Source organism: Borostomias antarcticus, assembly GCF_949987555.1.
Source record: "Borostomias antarcticus genome assembly, chromosome: 10".
Classification (NCBI taxonomy): domain Eukaryota; kingdom Metazoa; phylum Chordata; class Actinopteri; order Stomiiformes; family Stomiidae; genus Borostomias; species Borostomias antarcticus.
The window spans coordinates 19,076,751-19,093,698 of NC_140243.1; the positions used below are offsets into that span (position 1 = coordinate 19,076,751).

The 16,948-nt window shown below is 43.7% G+C and overlaps 3 protein-coding genes across 3 annotated transcripts; all 3 read left to right on the forward strand.

The window, feature by feature from the left end:
* Window positions 1-685: 685 nt before the first annotated feature.
* Window positions 686-3,340, forward strand: rnf183 (ring finger protein 183; the record flags this gene model as incomplete). The annotated part of the gene is made up of 2 exons (XM_084444572.1): window positions 686-706; window positions 2,261-3,340. The coding sequence occupies 2 exons, from the start codon at window positions 686-688 to the stop codon at window positions 3,338-3,340; spliced, it is 1,101 nt and encodes a 366-aa protein (XP_084300698.1).
* A 5,164-nt stretch (window positions 3,341-8,504) lies between these two features.
* Window positions 8,505-11,429, forward strand: mgat1a (alpha-1,3-mannosyl-glycoprotein 2-beta-N-acetylglucosaminyltransferase a). The gene is made up of 3 exons (XM_084445101.1): window positions 8,505-8,643; window positions 8,961-9,891; window positions 10,180-11,429. Exons 2-3 carry the CDS (start codon window positions 9,253-9,255, stop codon window positions 10,876-10,878), a joined length of 1,338 nt encoding a protein of 445 aa, XP_084301227.1. The 5' UTR covers window positions 8,505-8,643; window positions 8,961-9,252; the 3' UTR covers window positions 10,879-11,429.
* A 364-nt stretch (window positions 11,430-11,793) lies between these two features.
* On the forward strand, window positions 11,794-16,114 carry sh3bp5la (SH3-binding domain protein 5-like, a). Its single transcript, XM_084444177.1, has 7 exons — window positions 11,794-11,849; window positions 12,167-12,414; window positions 12,723-12,785; window positions 13,865-13,993; window positions 14,251-14,415; window positions 14,737-14,910; window positions 15,111-16,114. Exons 1-7 carry the CDS (start codon window positions 11,813-11,815, stop codon window positions 15,672-15,674), a joined length of 1,380 nt encoding a protein of 459 aa, XP_084300303.1. The 5' UTR covers window positions 11,794-11,812; the 3' UTR covers window positions 15,675-16,114.
* The last annotated feature ends 834 nt before the right edge of the window (window positions 16,115-16,948 follow it).

Consider the following 16,948-nt stretch of genomic DNA (forward strand, 5'->3'; position numbering starts at 1 on the left):
TTCCCACGCCTTTATTTTTCTACGGTAATAAATGTTTTCAGGCACATTTGTACCGTCACTGTGACTTTGTGTGCGTGTGCTTTTCTGGGAGTGTCCGTAACTGTTTGATCAGTAACTTAACACGGTCATGGATAACATTATTCATTAGCTGCATGACAGAATTGGCCTACTTCTCCATTTGATTTTCATGAGGAACTTCATTGACAGTCTGGTCTATTAATATACTACACCGGGGTCAGGCTCATTTGAATGGCCATCAATGGGCATGTTTAAGTGCTGAGAAACTAGGATTCCAGGTTTTGTCCAGGCAGACCGAGCAAGAATTGAATCCTCCCTCAGTGAGACCACCATACTGTCTGTGTACATGTACTTCCTGTCTTCCTCTCTGAGGAAGACTTCATCAAGGAGGAAGTCAGTTAATTATTAAGGATGGTGCTGTTCGGTGTCTTTCAGTGTGTTGGTGTCAGAACATTGGAATTAGTTCCATTTCGATTAATGAAATTGAACTGAACACCTCTAGCATGCAGAGTTGGACTTGAAATTTTGGTGGAAGGATCTAGAATTGAATTCAAATACATTTAACAGAAGTATTATATGAATCACGAAAGCTACATCCTTCTAGCTGAACGTGTCTATTTTAGGTAACAGTTGTACTGTAGCTTGTTGGATTGGAAAGCCCCGAGCCATGCAGAGCGGACCAGCCCAGGTATGACAGGTATGCATCTTGTGATTTACATTGTTGACAGTTTGGTCCCCTTGTCCCAACAGTACAGTGGAACTTTCCATCCAAACGATCTCTGTCCTATACCATAGAAGGAAACACATAAGCAACATAGTGAGCGAGTATTGACAAGTATTATTTCAATTCTAAACCAGGTGTGCAGGGACAGAGGACACATTTGAGTTTACACAACATGTTCAATATATGAATGCTAGCAAATACAGCAAGGGGAGATTTGAATACATGTTTAATATGAATGCAAGTCCTATTGTTGCTGCTATCGTTCTCTGACAGTGGCGCCTTCATAACCAGGGGTGTCGTGGTAAATACAGAGGTGGGTAAACTGTTGAGTGCAGTAATTAATACACTTGATCCGAAAATAGGTGAGTAAAAGTCTCAGCCTCGCTTTAAAGAGGTGGGTGAACTGAGTTTACTTAGGTTCACCCTCCTCTACATCCCTATTCATAACACTTCCACCGCCATGAGATACCGTATGTATGCACACACACACGCAAACACACACACACGCTCCGGTACACATACACCTCAGCAGATAACAGAATGAGTTTACCCACACATTCCAGACATGCAAACTGAGGCAGTAGTTCTAATGCCACACTGGTCCAACTGGTCAGACCAGAGAGAGGGAGGGAGGGAGGACGAGACTGCAGGCTAGGGGGGAGGGGGGGGGTATCAGGAAAAGAAACGGTGAAGAGCCACAAATAGACAGACAAAGTGGAGGGAAGGAGCAGATGTGTGCAAGCCTGCACACAAGAAGAGTGGGTGAACAGAAGGAGATGAGACGACTGAGGGTTTGAAGTCTAGCTGGCTCGTTGGTGACTCACTGGGGAGTTTCTGAGTGGATCTATGAGCTCACTGGGGAACTGGACTATCTTTGACAGACTGATCTAGCCTTAAACCTCGGTAGGTCAGTGTGTATGATGACACTCATTACATTATTGCAATAGTGAGAAAACCTGTCTTCAACATACAATATGAAGGAACCTTCACTTGGCTAAATATTTACCTTGCTATTTTCTCTGAAAATTCTAAAATGGTGCCAAATGTGATAATTGACATGTCAGTATAAAAAGGAAATAGAATGTGACCTGGTGATATTAAAGATCAACTGTGCATGCATAGTCAAGCTGGAATGTTTAATAGCTAACAGCAGCCAAAGGCTGCATAGTATCAGCTTTACATGTCAGGATAGCCAATACTGTTAAATCACAAACCAGATCAATAAGTTAAAATGTACCTCACATACCTCCAGTTATCTAAGGCCCCATAAACGTGTTTGTAGATGTCTGTAGAACAGGGAAGCCTATATAGCAAATAAACGGTTCCCTTTATCATCTCAAAATTACCACATGCCTGCTAAGTAAACGAAGAAGCTTGGTCAATACATGGCATTAGCATTAAGTCGCTTAAGTCAATAAAGTGTTTTCTCAGGAGCCACCCTCCTAAAGCGCCTCCTTTTTCACTGGCTTTCTGACAGGAACCTGTCTAACCTTGACTAAAATCGACATTCCTCAACAGTCCCTTGGAGAGGCAGGTGTCAGTCTCCGTCTGACCCAGCGGTTACAGGAGCTCCGCCTGCCCGACGTCGCCATGAGTGACGAGTGGGACCGAGGGAGGCGTGACGGACCCCAGGACGGCGGCGGCCACGGGGCAAACGTAAAATGGCCGACCAACGTCAAACCCCGACCAGACCACAGGCCCAGCAGCAGCCAGGAGCAGGGGAAGAAGGAGAAGCCCGTCAAAGCCAGGAGGTCCAGGAGCTCCGACTCGGAGAGGAGGGAGCGTGGGAGGAGAGGGGAGCGCGTGGAGAGGCGGACCCGCGGGAGGAGCGAAGAGGGCCGGAGACGCGTGGTGAGGGAGGGCGAGAGCGGACGCCAGGGCCCCAAGGCCCCTGAGGACGATGTGGACGACACGGAGTGCGTGGTGTGCTTCTGCTCCTACGACAACATCTTCAAGACGCCCAAGCTGCTCTCCTGCGGCCACACCTTCTGCCTGGAGTGCCTGGCTCGCATCAACGTCACCTCCCCCGAACTCAAGTCCCTGTCCTGCCCTGTGTGCCGCGACATCACGGAGCTTCCCCACGGCCGAGACCTGCCCCACCTGGGCAACAACCAGGACATCTTCCGCAAGCTCCCTCCAGAGATGCAGAGGGCGCAGTCCGTCCGCTTCAAGCGCAACAAAGGCAAGCTGATGCTGAAGAAGCCCCCTCCTGGAACCGCTGGCCATGCCAAGCACAAGCTCACTCTACCCCCTAAGAAGCAGGAGGGACACCCTGCGGGCGGTGAAGACCTCCAGCTGGGCACCTTGGAGCAGGGCATCACCCCGGCGACCATCGTAGACGTGGGCCGCCCGCCCAACAGGGTCAGAGGTCGTCTGCGCCGGCTGTTCCACTCTGACCAGTGCTATTACACCGTGGTGGCGGCCATCATCGCCATCACCGTCTCGCTGATGCTGGTGGGCATCCTGGCCTTCGTGGTCATACCCAACGTGATGATCAGACCCCCTCCTGGGAACAGCAGCCAATCACTGCCCGGGACAGGAGACCCACCAAGACATCTTTCGGGGGGGCCGGATTCCTCCGAGTATCAAGGGCCCTGAGAGGAAAGAGGGGTGGAAGGACAGGAAGATGGAGGTGTGGCCAGAGGGGGAAGAGTCGCTCAGATGCATTGGGAAGAGGGTCGATGAATGCATGATTATCAGTGACCCTTAAAGGTTCTTATCTCATCTCCCTCACTCTGTCAAACAGACATGAGGAAGTAGGTATCCAGACAACGATAACACTGAAAGCACTGGGACATTTTGAACTTGGTTCTGTACCATTGAAATGCTGTGGCAATATGGTGAATAAGAAAACGAAAAAGAAAGTTTTCTGGAACTGAATTCGGTCTCATGAGTTGAATGGGAAGAGAGATTCCCATCAATCACCTTGTGATCCCCCTTCCTGAAATTCTGAAGAACACAATTGAGAAAAACTTACCATGAATGTGAATGGGACAGGTATGTACATGTTGTCTGAGGATAAATGAATTTGAATTTTCTGATAAGATGTACTGTAAATGCACTGAACTATGCCATGAAGAATCTGCAGGATCTTGACAAAAACATCTATCACTATATACAGTGGAAATTTCAAGCTTAGGTTTTTAACTTTTCATTTGTATTACTTGTGTATATGAATATATAAATGTGTACAGTATATAGAGAGCACATATATTAATGATATATTTCTATATAATAAAAATTCCTTTCATCTGTTTCATAATAGTATTTCCTTCCTCTAATGAAAGTACGTTGATGAGATACAAATGGACACAAACATGAATAGATTGAAATAGTTTCCATTATTTTGACAGGATGAAGTTATGAAGTGTGAAAACATAGTTCAATATGTTTTGTGCCCAACAATGATTTGTCGGAAAATAAGAAATTCCTACCAGTGCCATTTCCTGGTGTGATTTCTGAAAAGATTTTATCTGGTGGAAAATTCCATGTCTTTATCAAAGCACCGTAGTTGCATTGAAGATAATCTCTCACTATCAACCCATATGATTCACTAAATCTATTTACATTCTGTTTTATCACTACATGCTCTCTGGTGGTAGACAAACAGCACCATTCATGCTTCACAGCATTTTCGGGGAATCCACAGGGAAGAGTTATAGTGGAAATTGACGACCCACCCAGTTGGCAAAATAAACATACACCTGAACTCTGACACAGCATGTGCTAAAATTTACAATACACTGACTGGTTATAGGCATGTACTAGGGTCAAAGACAAGATGTGTAAATTTGGTGTCCCGACGTAATCAATTTAACATAAAGATAAATAGTATAATATTAAATCACTCAACTCTTACCCTTTTTTTTTTACCAGACATAGGCCTATTTGTGTGGCAAAGTATTGAAGGGAGCTATTGAGCTCTGAAGTGCACAGCACTGTGGCATAATCGTGTTAATATATAGAAAATGGGTGACATACTGCATCTAAAATATTGAAAAATTTGAATAACTTTTGTCCCAACTTTTGCTTGGGTATAACAAAGGTACCTACTTCTAGCTGCTGCGCAGCACTGGGTCAGAGCCGGGCGTTGTGAAGAGGAAGGAGACAAATGACAAATACATGAGGGTCTCTGCCCAAACCCGAATTATTTAAAACTTAACTTAAAAAATATCTTTAAAATCATGTGTCTGAAATACAAACAGTACAACGCCTGGGGCCGGAGAAGCCTGAGTGTTTATTCTGCATCACCAGGGACTTGAAGTCACAAACATAGATACCAACGGAAGGTCATGTTCTTCTTGAGTCAAGTGAGAAGCTGGCAGTTTGGCCTTCACTTGATCTTCTTATAAAACTTCTTAGGATCTTAAGAACGTCTTCTACAAAATAACGTTCTCTAATCACACGAGATATGTGGCAGCCTTCATGTATGTATATATGTATCTATTTATCATCTTCATGAGTGACAAACTGGCTGGGGTTTGAAACATTTTTTGGCTTGTCTTCCTAATTGCAGAGTAACTGCGGCTGTGCTCAATCAGTAGCCAATCAATCAATTTGGTCGGATGTAGTCCTACAACAACGTTGGTGGATACATTGCTGTTCCACTATAGGATTGTGGGTAGTGTATTTTTTCCTCTATGAACAGCAGTAGTTTGAGGAGACAAAATGAGGACAAACTTCAAAATACTGTCAAATTCATTTTTTGAGATTAAATTCTGAAAAATCTCACACTTCATCTACCATGGCATGAACATTTTTATTTATTGAGCAAGAATGTGCAGTAGCTGTAACAGTAGCCTACTGTTTACAGTAAAACGTGGGCTCAGTTTTTGATATTTCTAAATCTGTGAAAATCATTGGATTTTCACAGATCAGGGGCTGAGTTTCCCAGAGGCATCGTGGCGCTTCGTTCATCGTAAGCTATGGCGTTCATCATAGCGCTACGATGAACGTAGCGCTACGATGCCTCTGGGAAACTCAGCCCAGACTATTGGCCCACAATGCCAGTTGAGGACCTCTGTCATATGACTGGACCTATGTGCAAAGTTTGGTGATTTTTCATGCATGAGAAGTCAGACTTCCTAGGAAGAAGAAGAAGAAGAAGAAGAAGAAGAAGAACATACTGTATGCAAGATGTACAAAAAAAAAATAAAGCAATTTTTACAATCCCAGGTTGGACATCAAAAAAGGCACATTCAGGGACTAATTACAATATGTACACCAAATATACAAGTTAAGATACAAAATGAGCCTATGCAACAAAGTCAATAAATCAGCAGGCTACCGTATGGGTCCATTCAAGTCAATCAGGAGTAGGCTATGCCATGTTAATGAATAAGGAACAATAAAACATAACAGTGTATTCCAGTGTCAGAAAGAACCGTAGTCTCTCTCTCGGTCTGTAGATTTAATTAATTACAAACGTGAATTACAAAGCTTATCTTTTCCATATCATCCTTTCAACAATATAATTTTCCCAGGGGGAAGTGCACCGTTCCTGGAGGTACTGCAATACCAGGTCGATGCGTGGAGTGGACGGAGCAAGCCCCTATTCCATCTCCCTATTCCAAAAATCAATTTAATATATGGTCCCCGGGTAGGGGACGTATCAGATATTAAACTGATAAGAACAGATACTACACTTGATCTTAGCCAAAAGGCCGAGAAGCGATACCACTAAACCGTGCGGAGAGAGGGGGTCGTTCTTAGCCATGTAGCGAGTGTTCAGGGTTACACCACTTTGCTTCAAAATGTGAAATCCAGCAAGTAGCATAATTAGCATTTAAAAACACAAATTACATTGCTTGTGGGTTTGTCAAAGATCTAAAATTATCAGTTTGGAACGTTACAAACTGGTAAACTATGCTTCCATGTCACGTGATAAAACGTTTCTCCAATAGGAAACGAGAGATGACCGAATCAAAACCAGTCAAGTTAAAATAAATAGCACAAACAAGTAAGGTTGTGTCACATTTTGGAATAGCGCATAGATTCCCAGCGACAGTGTATTTGTCCCATGGAGGTATGATTTTATCAGTGTCCAGCATGGATGTCCAGTCAAAGCTTCCGTGAACACCCCCCATACAAAATGTAAAAGAAAAAGGCTGGAGCTTTGTCGCCACCTAGTGGTAATTTGTATTGACGGGTCTGAATGCACATCAGCAGAGGAGCTTCTGGCTGCGGAGGAGGGTTCAGTAATACATCCATGGTTCAGACTGAGGTAGTTTTCCTGACACCACTGGATCAGGAGCCTCACCTCCTCCAGGTAGGCCCTCTCATCATTGATGGTCATCAGTCCTATTAATCACTGTCCTATTGCCTATGGGGCATGCCTTTTGGCTCCAACGAATGTGCTTCACCAAGGGTGTAACCAAATAATTAGTTGGTAAAAGGTGTATTTGGCTTGCTGGGTAGAGGGTGATGTGTTCTGACTCGCAGTCAGCCCCCATCCACTGACAGACTACTTATTGACTTCGGAAGAGTCACTGAAAAAAAAGAAGATAATACTTCTTAGGTATATTTATCCTGTGGTAGTCTGAAATAGTCTGAAAGGAATGTTGCATCACTTTCATACCGCTATACAGTAGTAGCCTGGCCATAATAACGTACCTAGCCTGCCTAGTCACGGAGGTCTAGAGTAATCCTTAAAAATAACTTGTTTTCATGATAATAATTAGGCTACAGGTAAATTGCTGAGGTCATGACTGTGTGTATATGCAACCCATTTAATTTACAGGGTATCACATAAATATAACCCTTGCAAAGTGATGCTCCATTTGTTAGGGTCCTGCTGTTTTCTACTGTATTGGCACTCATAATTAGTTAATAATGATTTGATTAATATTTGATTAACATTGATTTGCTATTCCTCTTGTATAGTGGTGCCAGGTTGCCTTATAAGAATGAACCATGTTGTTGTTGATGATGATGATGATGATGATTTTTTGTTGTCAATAACATGACTGATGCTTACCTGAAATGTTTTGAAGGGTACTAGGGCCTAGGCTACTTATATTTTTCATCTAGGCCTAATGATTCCAGCTGTTTTGTTCTGAATTACATAAATTCTGCACTACTGATGTTTTATATTAATCTTCCCCTTGTCTTCTTTGGAATGTAGTCGACTGATATGGGCACAGTCTTTTAGAGCAACTGCAGTAGCCTGTATCTGGATGGCATGCCTGTCGTGGGCGGCGGTGTTGTCATACCAGGCTGATTGATGCATCCAGTCAGGATACTCTCGAATCGAGAGTTTCGATGATGCTGCGGTAGAAGTTCACAAGTGTCCTCATGCCCCATCTCCACAGGAACCTCAGAAAGTAGATGGGTATTTTTTCCCTCCTCTCCTGAAGTCCACAATCATCTTCCATGTCTTGCTAGTCAAGTTAGCTTTAGGGTCAAGTTACTAGGTCTGCAGCTCCCGTAGGAAGGTCGATTCAGATGAGTCATTGGGGGAGGTCAGGCCTATCACAGTGGTGTCCGCAAACTTGATGATTCGATTTGCTGCTGTATTTATATTTTATTCAATTCAATTATGTAGGCTACCTCTTGGAATAAAGGCTACAACTGATTTCACCGAGTTAGGACCAAATTGCATTCAAGTATTTAGGCATTACCTTTTCTCAAATAAAAAGCCACACCTCAAAAGTTGTGATTAATATCTGAATGTTCCTTATAATTAGGGCGGAACTTCCTGTGAACGTGTGTTATGCGCATGGGCTAGATTCACGCTGCTCAAAGCAAGGCAAAGACAAAACTAACGAAATTAAGTTGCTTTTATCGGAAAAGTAAAGGAACGCACGGCGTGTTATCTTTGCACCTTCGCCTACCTCGGTCATGTTTATGTGTTGTCATCGAAGACAATGGCCAAAAAAGGAACGAAATGCTCGTGCAAGGAGGTAAGGTAACGGAGAGCTAATTTCTATCAGTGATTAACTAGCTACTTGCTAACGTTTTGCTTTTTAGACTTCACCCACACTAAAGCTAACTTAGCCAATAATTTGTAGCAGACGTAAATCAGTCTGCAACCGTTCTTAATCGGATTTGTTCAGAGATAAAGCTAGTTTAAGTTTCTTTTGCGGGCACGACGTGTAGCTACAGGTGATAAATCGATTAGCTAGCTAGCCGTATCTGAGCTAAGTTACTCCTTTACTAGGGATCTGCGTTTGAATATGGAGACAATGTTGAGATTTGTGCTTTTCTGTTTTTATTTCAGATTGAAGAGGAAGGCACATTGACACAAGCTGTCTGCTTTTACTATTTGTTTAATATGAATTTCGCTTTCCTTCAGTTTTTCCTACACAGTATACGTTTTATTGGTATTTTTTGACACGCGGTTACACTCATTCTGATTGGCAGAATGTTTTTGTAGCTGCAGTAAATACCTGAAAATGGTCCCATGCATCTGTTAAGCTTCTTGTCACAGAATCCCCACTCTCCATGTTCTCTTTGAGTTCACTATTTTTGTTCAAACCTTGTCTATCTGGCACGGTTTGAGTTGTTGGGCCATGCTCCGTAAGAGAGGCTCTCTCATTCTGTGTGGTGCTTTCCTATTTGTCACCTGGAATGCCATACTGGTTCTTATTCTCTGGGGGCGTCCCCCCTCCGGCCAGCTAGGCTCACGGGGTAGAGAGGAGAGGGAGCTGGGTGGAGGCCCAGCAGCAGGTGGCTCTGATATAGCGGAGGATGTTTTCCGTATGGTCGATGCATTTGAATCAGAGCTTGAAGTGCAGAGAAACATCCTCCTTCAGATACAAAGCCACCAATCACTGTGGGGGCCACAGCAGGAAAATGTTGATAAAGATGGCTCTCCTCAAGTTGTCATTCCTATTTTGGTGCTTTCCTGTGACCGGGTCACCGTTAAACGCTGCCTGGACAAGCTCTTTGAGTACCGTCCCTCAGCTGAACTTCATCCCATTATAGTCAGCCAGGACTGTGGACATGCTGAGACTGCAGAGGTGATTGCTTCTTATGGAAGTCTGGTGACTCGCCTAAAGCAACCAGATCGTAAGGATATTCCCATGAGACCAGAACACAGGAAGTTTCAGGGATACTACAAGATCTCTAGACACTACCGCTGGGCACTGAACCAAGTGTTCAAAGTCCTGTCCTATTCCACTGTGGTTATTGTGGAGGATGATTTGGAGGTAATTACCAGCCTGTACCCTAACTTACTGAATTTTATAACACAGTACTGAATTTTATAACACAGTACACAATGACATGTCATTGTAAGAAAGATTCAACATTTCAATGCTGATAAAAAAAAAGTTCTGTAAAACAGAACTTTTTTTTTATCAGCATTGAAATGTTGAATCTTTCTTACAATGTTGAATCTTTCTTACAATCTTTCATACAATGACATCTTTCTTACAATGACATAGGTATTTGTGCAGTTCTCTGTGATTTTTTATTTATTTTTTATTTTACTTTAGGTGGCACCTGATTTCTTTGATTACTTCAGAGCCCTACACCCGTTCCTGAAGTCTGACCCATCTCTGTGGTGTGTGTCTGCCTGGAATGACAACGGTCGAGATGGCTATGTGGACCCTGGCAAAGCAGACCTCCTGTACAGGACAGATTTCTTCCCTGGGCTGGGCTGGATGCTGCTTAGGGAACTGTGGTTAGAGCTGGAGCCCAAGTGGCCCAGTGCATTCTGGGATGATTGGATGCGGCAGCCTGAGCAGCGGAGAGAACGAGCTTGCATCCGCCCAGAAATCTCCCGAACTTTCACCTTTGGTCGGAAGGGTGTGAGCCTGGGCCAGTTCTACGACCGGTACCTACGCTACATAAAGCTGAACTCAGAATTTGTGCCTTTCACCAAACTGGACCTCACATATTTGGAGGAGAAGAAGTATAAGGAGGTGTTTGAGAAGGAGGTTTACACTGCACCTCTGGTGAAATATGAGGAGGTGAGGCAGGGCCAGCTGACTGGACCAGGCCCCTTCCGTCTGCAGTACAGTAGCAAGGACAGTTTCAAATTATTTGCCCAAAATCTGGGCATCATGGAGGACCTAAAGTCAGGTGTACCAAGGGCAGGATATAGAGGTGTGGTCAGTTTCTTGTCTAAGGGGAGAAGAATCTACTTGGCGCCACCTCCTGGATGGAGTCATTATGACACGAGCTGGAGTTGATAAAAGTAATAAAGAGCCAGAATGGGGTGTAGAGAGTGTAATCTGACTTTACGTGTGAAACTGAAGAGACTGTTTCAGACCAAAGATTATGGTACTAGAAGTGTATTTTTGCACCTAGCATGAAGCTAGATTGTAGGCATACAGAAACCTTTGTGCTATATCAGAATATCTGAGATCTCTTCCATTTCTGGGGTAGGATATCCAACCCTAAATTCTCAGGTCTCTCATGATTTCAAAAGGTCTATTTTTTCAATATTTTTTTGGGGATGGGAAGGTATGGCGACACATATTTCATTATACAGATATTTATTTTTATATTTGCAAATCATGCACATGACATTCATGTATTTAATGCAATTGAAATTATAAAAAAATACATAAGTTCAGTATATTATGCAATTGTGGGGCCCTATCTGTTAAAATGTGTCATAATGGGTACACCTGTCCTTTTGTGGTGTGATTGGTGGTGGTAATCTCATGTTGTCCTAAATATACTTAATGCACACTTGTTTTTTATTAATCCTAATAACCAGGCATTTGACCAATTATTGTATTGTGGAAATAATTTTAACTGGTTACAATAGTGTAGCACATATCCTTAACGTCCAAAGAGTTCACTTTCGTTTTTGTAGTGTAAATTCTATAACGTTACTTATCACAAATTATGTACAGATTTAATAAACGTTACCATTCACCTGTCTGCTAAATTGGTGCGTGGGTCCTTGTTGGTGTATTTACAATTACGTAATGATCTATTTTGAATCAGGGAGCCAAAGAAATATTTGAAAACAATTTACTCGGATTTACTGCATAAAGCTACGGTAGCCGCAAGAGGCCACGCGCGTAGGCCCATAGCGCGCTCCGTCTGTTTACCTTTTGTTAGTGTGGGAACTGGGAAGCCAGCCTGCTTGTCAGGCGGTGGGGGACTGGAGAGATGGAGGAGAGCCTACGGATGATGAGAAAACACAGCGGTATACCTCAGATCAGATTTAAATTTAACAGATGTCACTTGCAGTATCCCCCGTTTTGAATGTCATTTGAATTGGTGCTAACGCTAGCATTAGCTACTTGCTCACGTTAGTCTAGGTTTGTGGCTAGATAGCTAGCACTAGCTACGATTAGCTAACCTTAGTTGTCATGCCAAACAATTGTATTCCTATATGTGCCGTTATCAACTAACTAAGTTAGCTAGTTATATTTTGCTGCCTGGACATAGGAGAATATAACTGCTAAGCGAGGCACCGATTGCCAGGTTGGGCAGCTAGCTAACTTAGCTCTATAACGTTAGCCAAAAGTGCTTATTCCTGGCCTGGAATGGAGCCAGGAGACTTGCGCGAGAGCCCCGCCGGCTCCGGGGACCCCGCCGTCGGGGAATGGAGGGAAGAAATCCCTGGAGTAGATGCTAAGATGAAGGGTGGTGGTGAGCCTTCTGGCAAAGACGAAGGAACAGCAGACACTTGTGAGGGAGAACAGAAGACCGAAGAGGGTGAACTACACAGTCCTCCCTATGACGAAGAATTAGACCCCAGAATTCAAGTGAGCAAATGTCGGGTGTTAAAATGGACCTAGTGTTGAATGTAGGACTTTGAATAAGCTTAGCTTCAATGCTTTTGCAATCTGATTTATTCTTGGCGCATCGTGCAATCATCAATAAGCAATGTTATGATGTGAAGTCATCACTTGATTGCTGACTGTTTAAACTACTCGATTGTAAACTGCAGTTGATATCATAATGCCATAATCTGTGAAAATCCAGGTTGAGGAATTATCCACAGTTGTACCAAGAGCTAATTTATGACGCTGCCACGGACTAATGAAAGCAACTCAAATCCTCTGTTTTGCAGGAAGAGTTGGAGCATCTCAATGAAGCCAGTGCAGAGATTAATAGACTTGAACTCCAGTTGGATGTAAGTGTATCACACACCCAATCATATCTTCTTTGATCCCAAAGTGGAAATTCAATGATCACAGCAGCAGGACCTCAGAGATTTGAACCCATCGTGAATGTGGGTCCTTCGGACCTCTGAAATGTTCTTAACTTAAAATACACCAAATTGAAAAAATAGAATATTTATTTAGTTTACACTCAGAATAAATAGATAAATACCCTCTATAACATATCGGAAAACATTGAAATTGCAATCAAATAACCAACTACACTTGCATTTTGTGCTAGCCATTTTGTCATGATACAGTCAAATGTTCAATTTGACAGCTACTTCCAGTTTTGACACCTGTTCGGTTGACCGGACTTCTTGGATCTCTGAGGTTCTACTGTACAAGAGAAGAGTGTAGCAGTAAACATGCCTAGACTGTCCAAGCATAAGCTGTTCATAAGTAAATATGTCCATTAAGTAAGTGTGAACCTTGTCACTCTAGACCTAGTCTGACTCACCGGATGTTGGTTTTGGAGATGAGCCTCGTCATTAGGAGGCAGACGAATCTCCCTGCGTTATTCATTCATTCATTCATTCATTCATTCATTCATTCATTCATTCATGCATGCATGCATGCATGCATGCATGAAAATACATTGAGGGTGACCAAGCCCTCATTTGCGATGTCACAGAGTAAAAAATAAATAAAATACAATAGATCACAACAAATCAGTGACAACGGGAGATTCTCACCTCCCCTTCTGCTATCTGCATGTCCTCTTCACTCCATGAAACAACAACAACAACAACAACAAGCTCGCAACCTACACGCAAGTGTTGACAAAGATTTGGATTGTACAATAAAGCAGGCCTGCTTGTTTTTTTCGGTGGATGATTGGAAAGATATACAAAGAATGTGTTTACAACATTTGCTGTCTAATAGGAATGTATTTACTTGTTTGCCCACTGGTAATGGAAAAAGTTTACTATTCAAACTTCTCCCCAAGACAATTGTGATTGGTTAAAGAAATACAGTGTACAATTAAATCTGAAATCTTGTATTATTAGCATCATTATTATTATTATTATTGTTGTTTTTTTTACTTTAGGATGCCAGATCCGGGTACAGGAAGATCCTCACAGACTCTGCAAGGAAGCTGAATGCCCACATCTCTCAGCTTGGTACCTGTATAGAGAAAGCCAGGCCCTACTATGAGTCTCGCAGACTTGCCAAAGAGGTATAATAATCTAGTATGTCTGTCCAATGAAACCTGCAGCTACATGGCCTTATAAAAAGCAACCTACCTCACTGCTAGAAAGTCAAAGGAATTGTTATTGTGACATTAATTCATAGTTAACCAGAAAGAATTCAGTCAGTGTTCCCACCTTCCTCTCTATCGTGATTCGTTGGGTGGTCCTTCAGATGATCAGTTGTCTAGTCGGGCCATGCCCCCCCCGTTGCGTCGCCGCATCTGATTGGCCGTTTGTCCCCCAGGCCCAGCAGGAGACGCAGAAGGCTGCGCTGAGCTACGAGCGGGCCGTCTCCATGCACACGGCCGCCAGGGAGATGGTGTACGTGGCGGAGCAGGGCCTGCTGGCCGACGGCAAGAACACCCTGGACCCCACCTGGCAGGAGATGCTCAACCACGCCACCTCCAAGGTAGCAGGCACTCCTTGACTAAGTCACATCCCGGCAGGTTTAATCACACAGGAACCCATAGAAACTATACGTCTATACGTGTGTGTGCGTGTGCGTGCGTGGGCGCGTGTGTGTGTCTGAAACCGCTGCTGCTGATGTAGGCTGGCAATTGTGTAACGCGATGTTGTCTCGGATTGCGCAAACAGCCCATGACTGTTGTGACTGACTGTGTGTTTGTGTGCTTTCTATGCCCACCCTCCCATTGCTCTCTATAAAGCGCATTGTGTTGCCTTTGTGTATGAAATGTGCTATACAAATTAAGTTTGATCTGATTTGATTTAGGTGAACGAGGCGGAGGAGGAGAGGCTGCGTAGCGAGCGGGAGCACATGCGCGTCACGCACGCCTGCCAGGAGGCCGAGGCCCGGGTCCAGACCCTGCAGAAATCCCTCAAGAGGGTCATCTTCAAATCCAAGCCTTACTTTGAGCTCAAGGCCCAGTTCAACTACATACTGGAGGTACATGTTGTATATCGCTGGTTTTTATGTTCACGTCCAGCTATTTTAACGTACCCTAATTGCCAATCACACATGAACTGAGTTGGTTCAACATGGTTATGTCCCCCCATGCAACACCTGCAGGTAAAGTGAGGTCTTACTGTAACACTGTTAAATCTTTCTCTACTGTAAATCTCTCTTTTGGGTCTGTATCGCCTCAGGAACACAAAACCAAAGTGATGCAGCTGGAGGAGAAGGTGTCGAAGGTGAAAGGCTGCTACTCCGTCGCCCTGCGCAACCTGGAGCAAATCAGCGAGCACATTCACGCTCAGAGGGGGCGTGACCAAGCCAACGGAGTCAAAACCTCAACCTGCGGTGGGCGGAGCCCGCCTGTGGGGGCGGAGTCAGACAGCGTGACAGTGGCGGAGGGAGGAGCGTGCGGGGGGGAAACGGCGGAGAGGGATGCGGTGGACGGGAGTGGAAGGGAGGATAAAACGAGCGAGCTGGTGGAGAAGTACAGGGAGAGAGAGAACGAGACGGAGAACGGAGGGGAGCGGGCGGGGTCGGATTCGCTCTCCGTCTTCAGCCTGCAGACCATCGCCTCCGACCTGGAGAAATGTGACTCGGTGGAACACCTCGGGGACTTCAGCGACGTGGGCAGCGTGACCGAGGAGGGGGAGAAGGAGAGGGGCGGGGCCGGCGGGAGGGACAGGCAGACAGAAACCCAAGCGAAAGAACGCCAACAGCAGTTTCTCAAGCAGCACCACCGGAGCTTCAGTTTGTGATATCCTAGCTCATCCACGCAAGTGAGAAAAGATGAAATGATGAGAAAAAAGTTAGTCAGTTTCACCATATAGTGGTAAAAACAAAACTATAAGAGAATGAAAATCTGATCTAATATGAAACGATCGGAAGTAAAATACAAGTGTGTATGATACTCAAGAAGCACAGACTGAGGTTTTGTGTACTGTTAGGGTACTACTGGAGCTTCTTTACTTAACAGGCCTCTGAGATTAGCTGCAAATAGTGTACTTCTCTTATTCTGGGTGTAAGAAATCCTGGGAGATGTAGTTCATGCTGCACAAAGGAACATTTAGGCCGTCTACAATCGCACCTGGTAACTGGGTGGTCCAGATTTTGTCGAAAAAAAGAAAGAAAATGTCTTCATGTGCAGTCATAAAGCCTGTTTCAGTTGCCATTGATTTTCCTTATTTTTGTGTTTCGTCAAGTATGCATTTTTGCTGCACAAGAAGAATGAAACGTTACCAGGTTTAATTGAACAGGGTCCCAAGACACTACATACACACGCAGGCTCAATACTGACTACTGAAAACAATGACCGCATGCACTCCAGATTATTTATTTAGACTTGTATAATACATGTGAAGTATCCAGGGCTGTGTGATCAGATCGCTCAAATCGTCAAGCTGGAATATCATGTTTGTTTGTTTTTTGTTCTTAAACGACTCAACCCCATTTCCATCACTTCCTGGTTTTGATATGGTTTACAATACTTTTTGTAAAAAAAAAAGAAAGAAAAGAAGCAAACCCACATTGTATTTCCTGATTGGACTTCCTTGATTAGTTCGAGGTGTGCCTAACAAGGCACATGTGAGATCTCCATAGTCACCATAGTCAACTCTTCAGTGACATCACTGAAACTATAGTAGCCTATTTCATCTCACCACAAGGGGTTCAGCCCCATGACTTGTGAGATTATAGTGTTAATATCCCCAAGAAGGATGTTTGCCCTAAATTATAATTATTTTATTGTGAATTATCCTAGAGTTATATTACTGAGACTTGGAACAGATTGACTTTCTGTATGCTGTTTTTGTTTTCTAATGCTTTCTTTGTTTTTATATGGTACAGCGTGTGCTTTGATTGGCCAAAGTGCATGACAAAAAAAATCAAGTGATTTGTACATGAGTGTATCTACTATGCTGGAAATAATGAAATGTACAGTTGTGTAGTTTATTTGAGAAACCAATTATTTAAATCTGAATAACTTAACTGTTTTCTGTTTATCTCCAACTGTGCTGTTGCACTCTCTGCCTCT

What these genes read in the sequence shown, in the direction of transcription:
- sh3bp5la (XM_084444177.1), top strand. Translation starts at nt 11,813, where the DNA reads ATGGAGGAGAGCCTACGGATGATGAGAAAACACAGCG. An exon ending in GATGATGAGAAAACACAGCG is followed by an intron (nt 11,850 to 12,166) that starts GTATACCTCAGA and finishes CTATAACGTTAG; the next exon opens with CCAAAAGTGCTTATTCCTGG. An exon ending in TCAACCACGCCACCTCCAAG is followed by an intron (nt 14,416 to 14,736) that starts GTAGCAGGCACT and finishes GATTTGATTTAG; the next exon opens with GTGAACGAGGCGGAGGAGGA.
- mgat1a (XM_084445101.1), top strand. Translation starts at nt 9,253, where the DNA reads ATGCTCCGTAAGAGAGGCTCTCTCATTCTGTGTGGTGCTTTCCTATTT. An exon ending in TTGTGGAGGATGATTTGGAG is followed by an intron (nt 9,892 to 10,179) that starts GTAATTACCAGC and finishes ATTTTACTTTAG; the next exon opens with GTGGCACCTGATTTCTTTGA.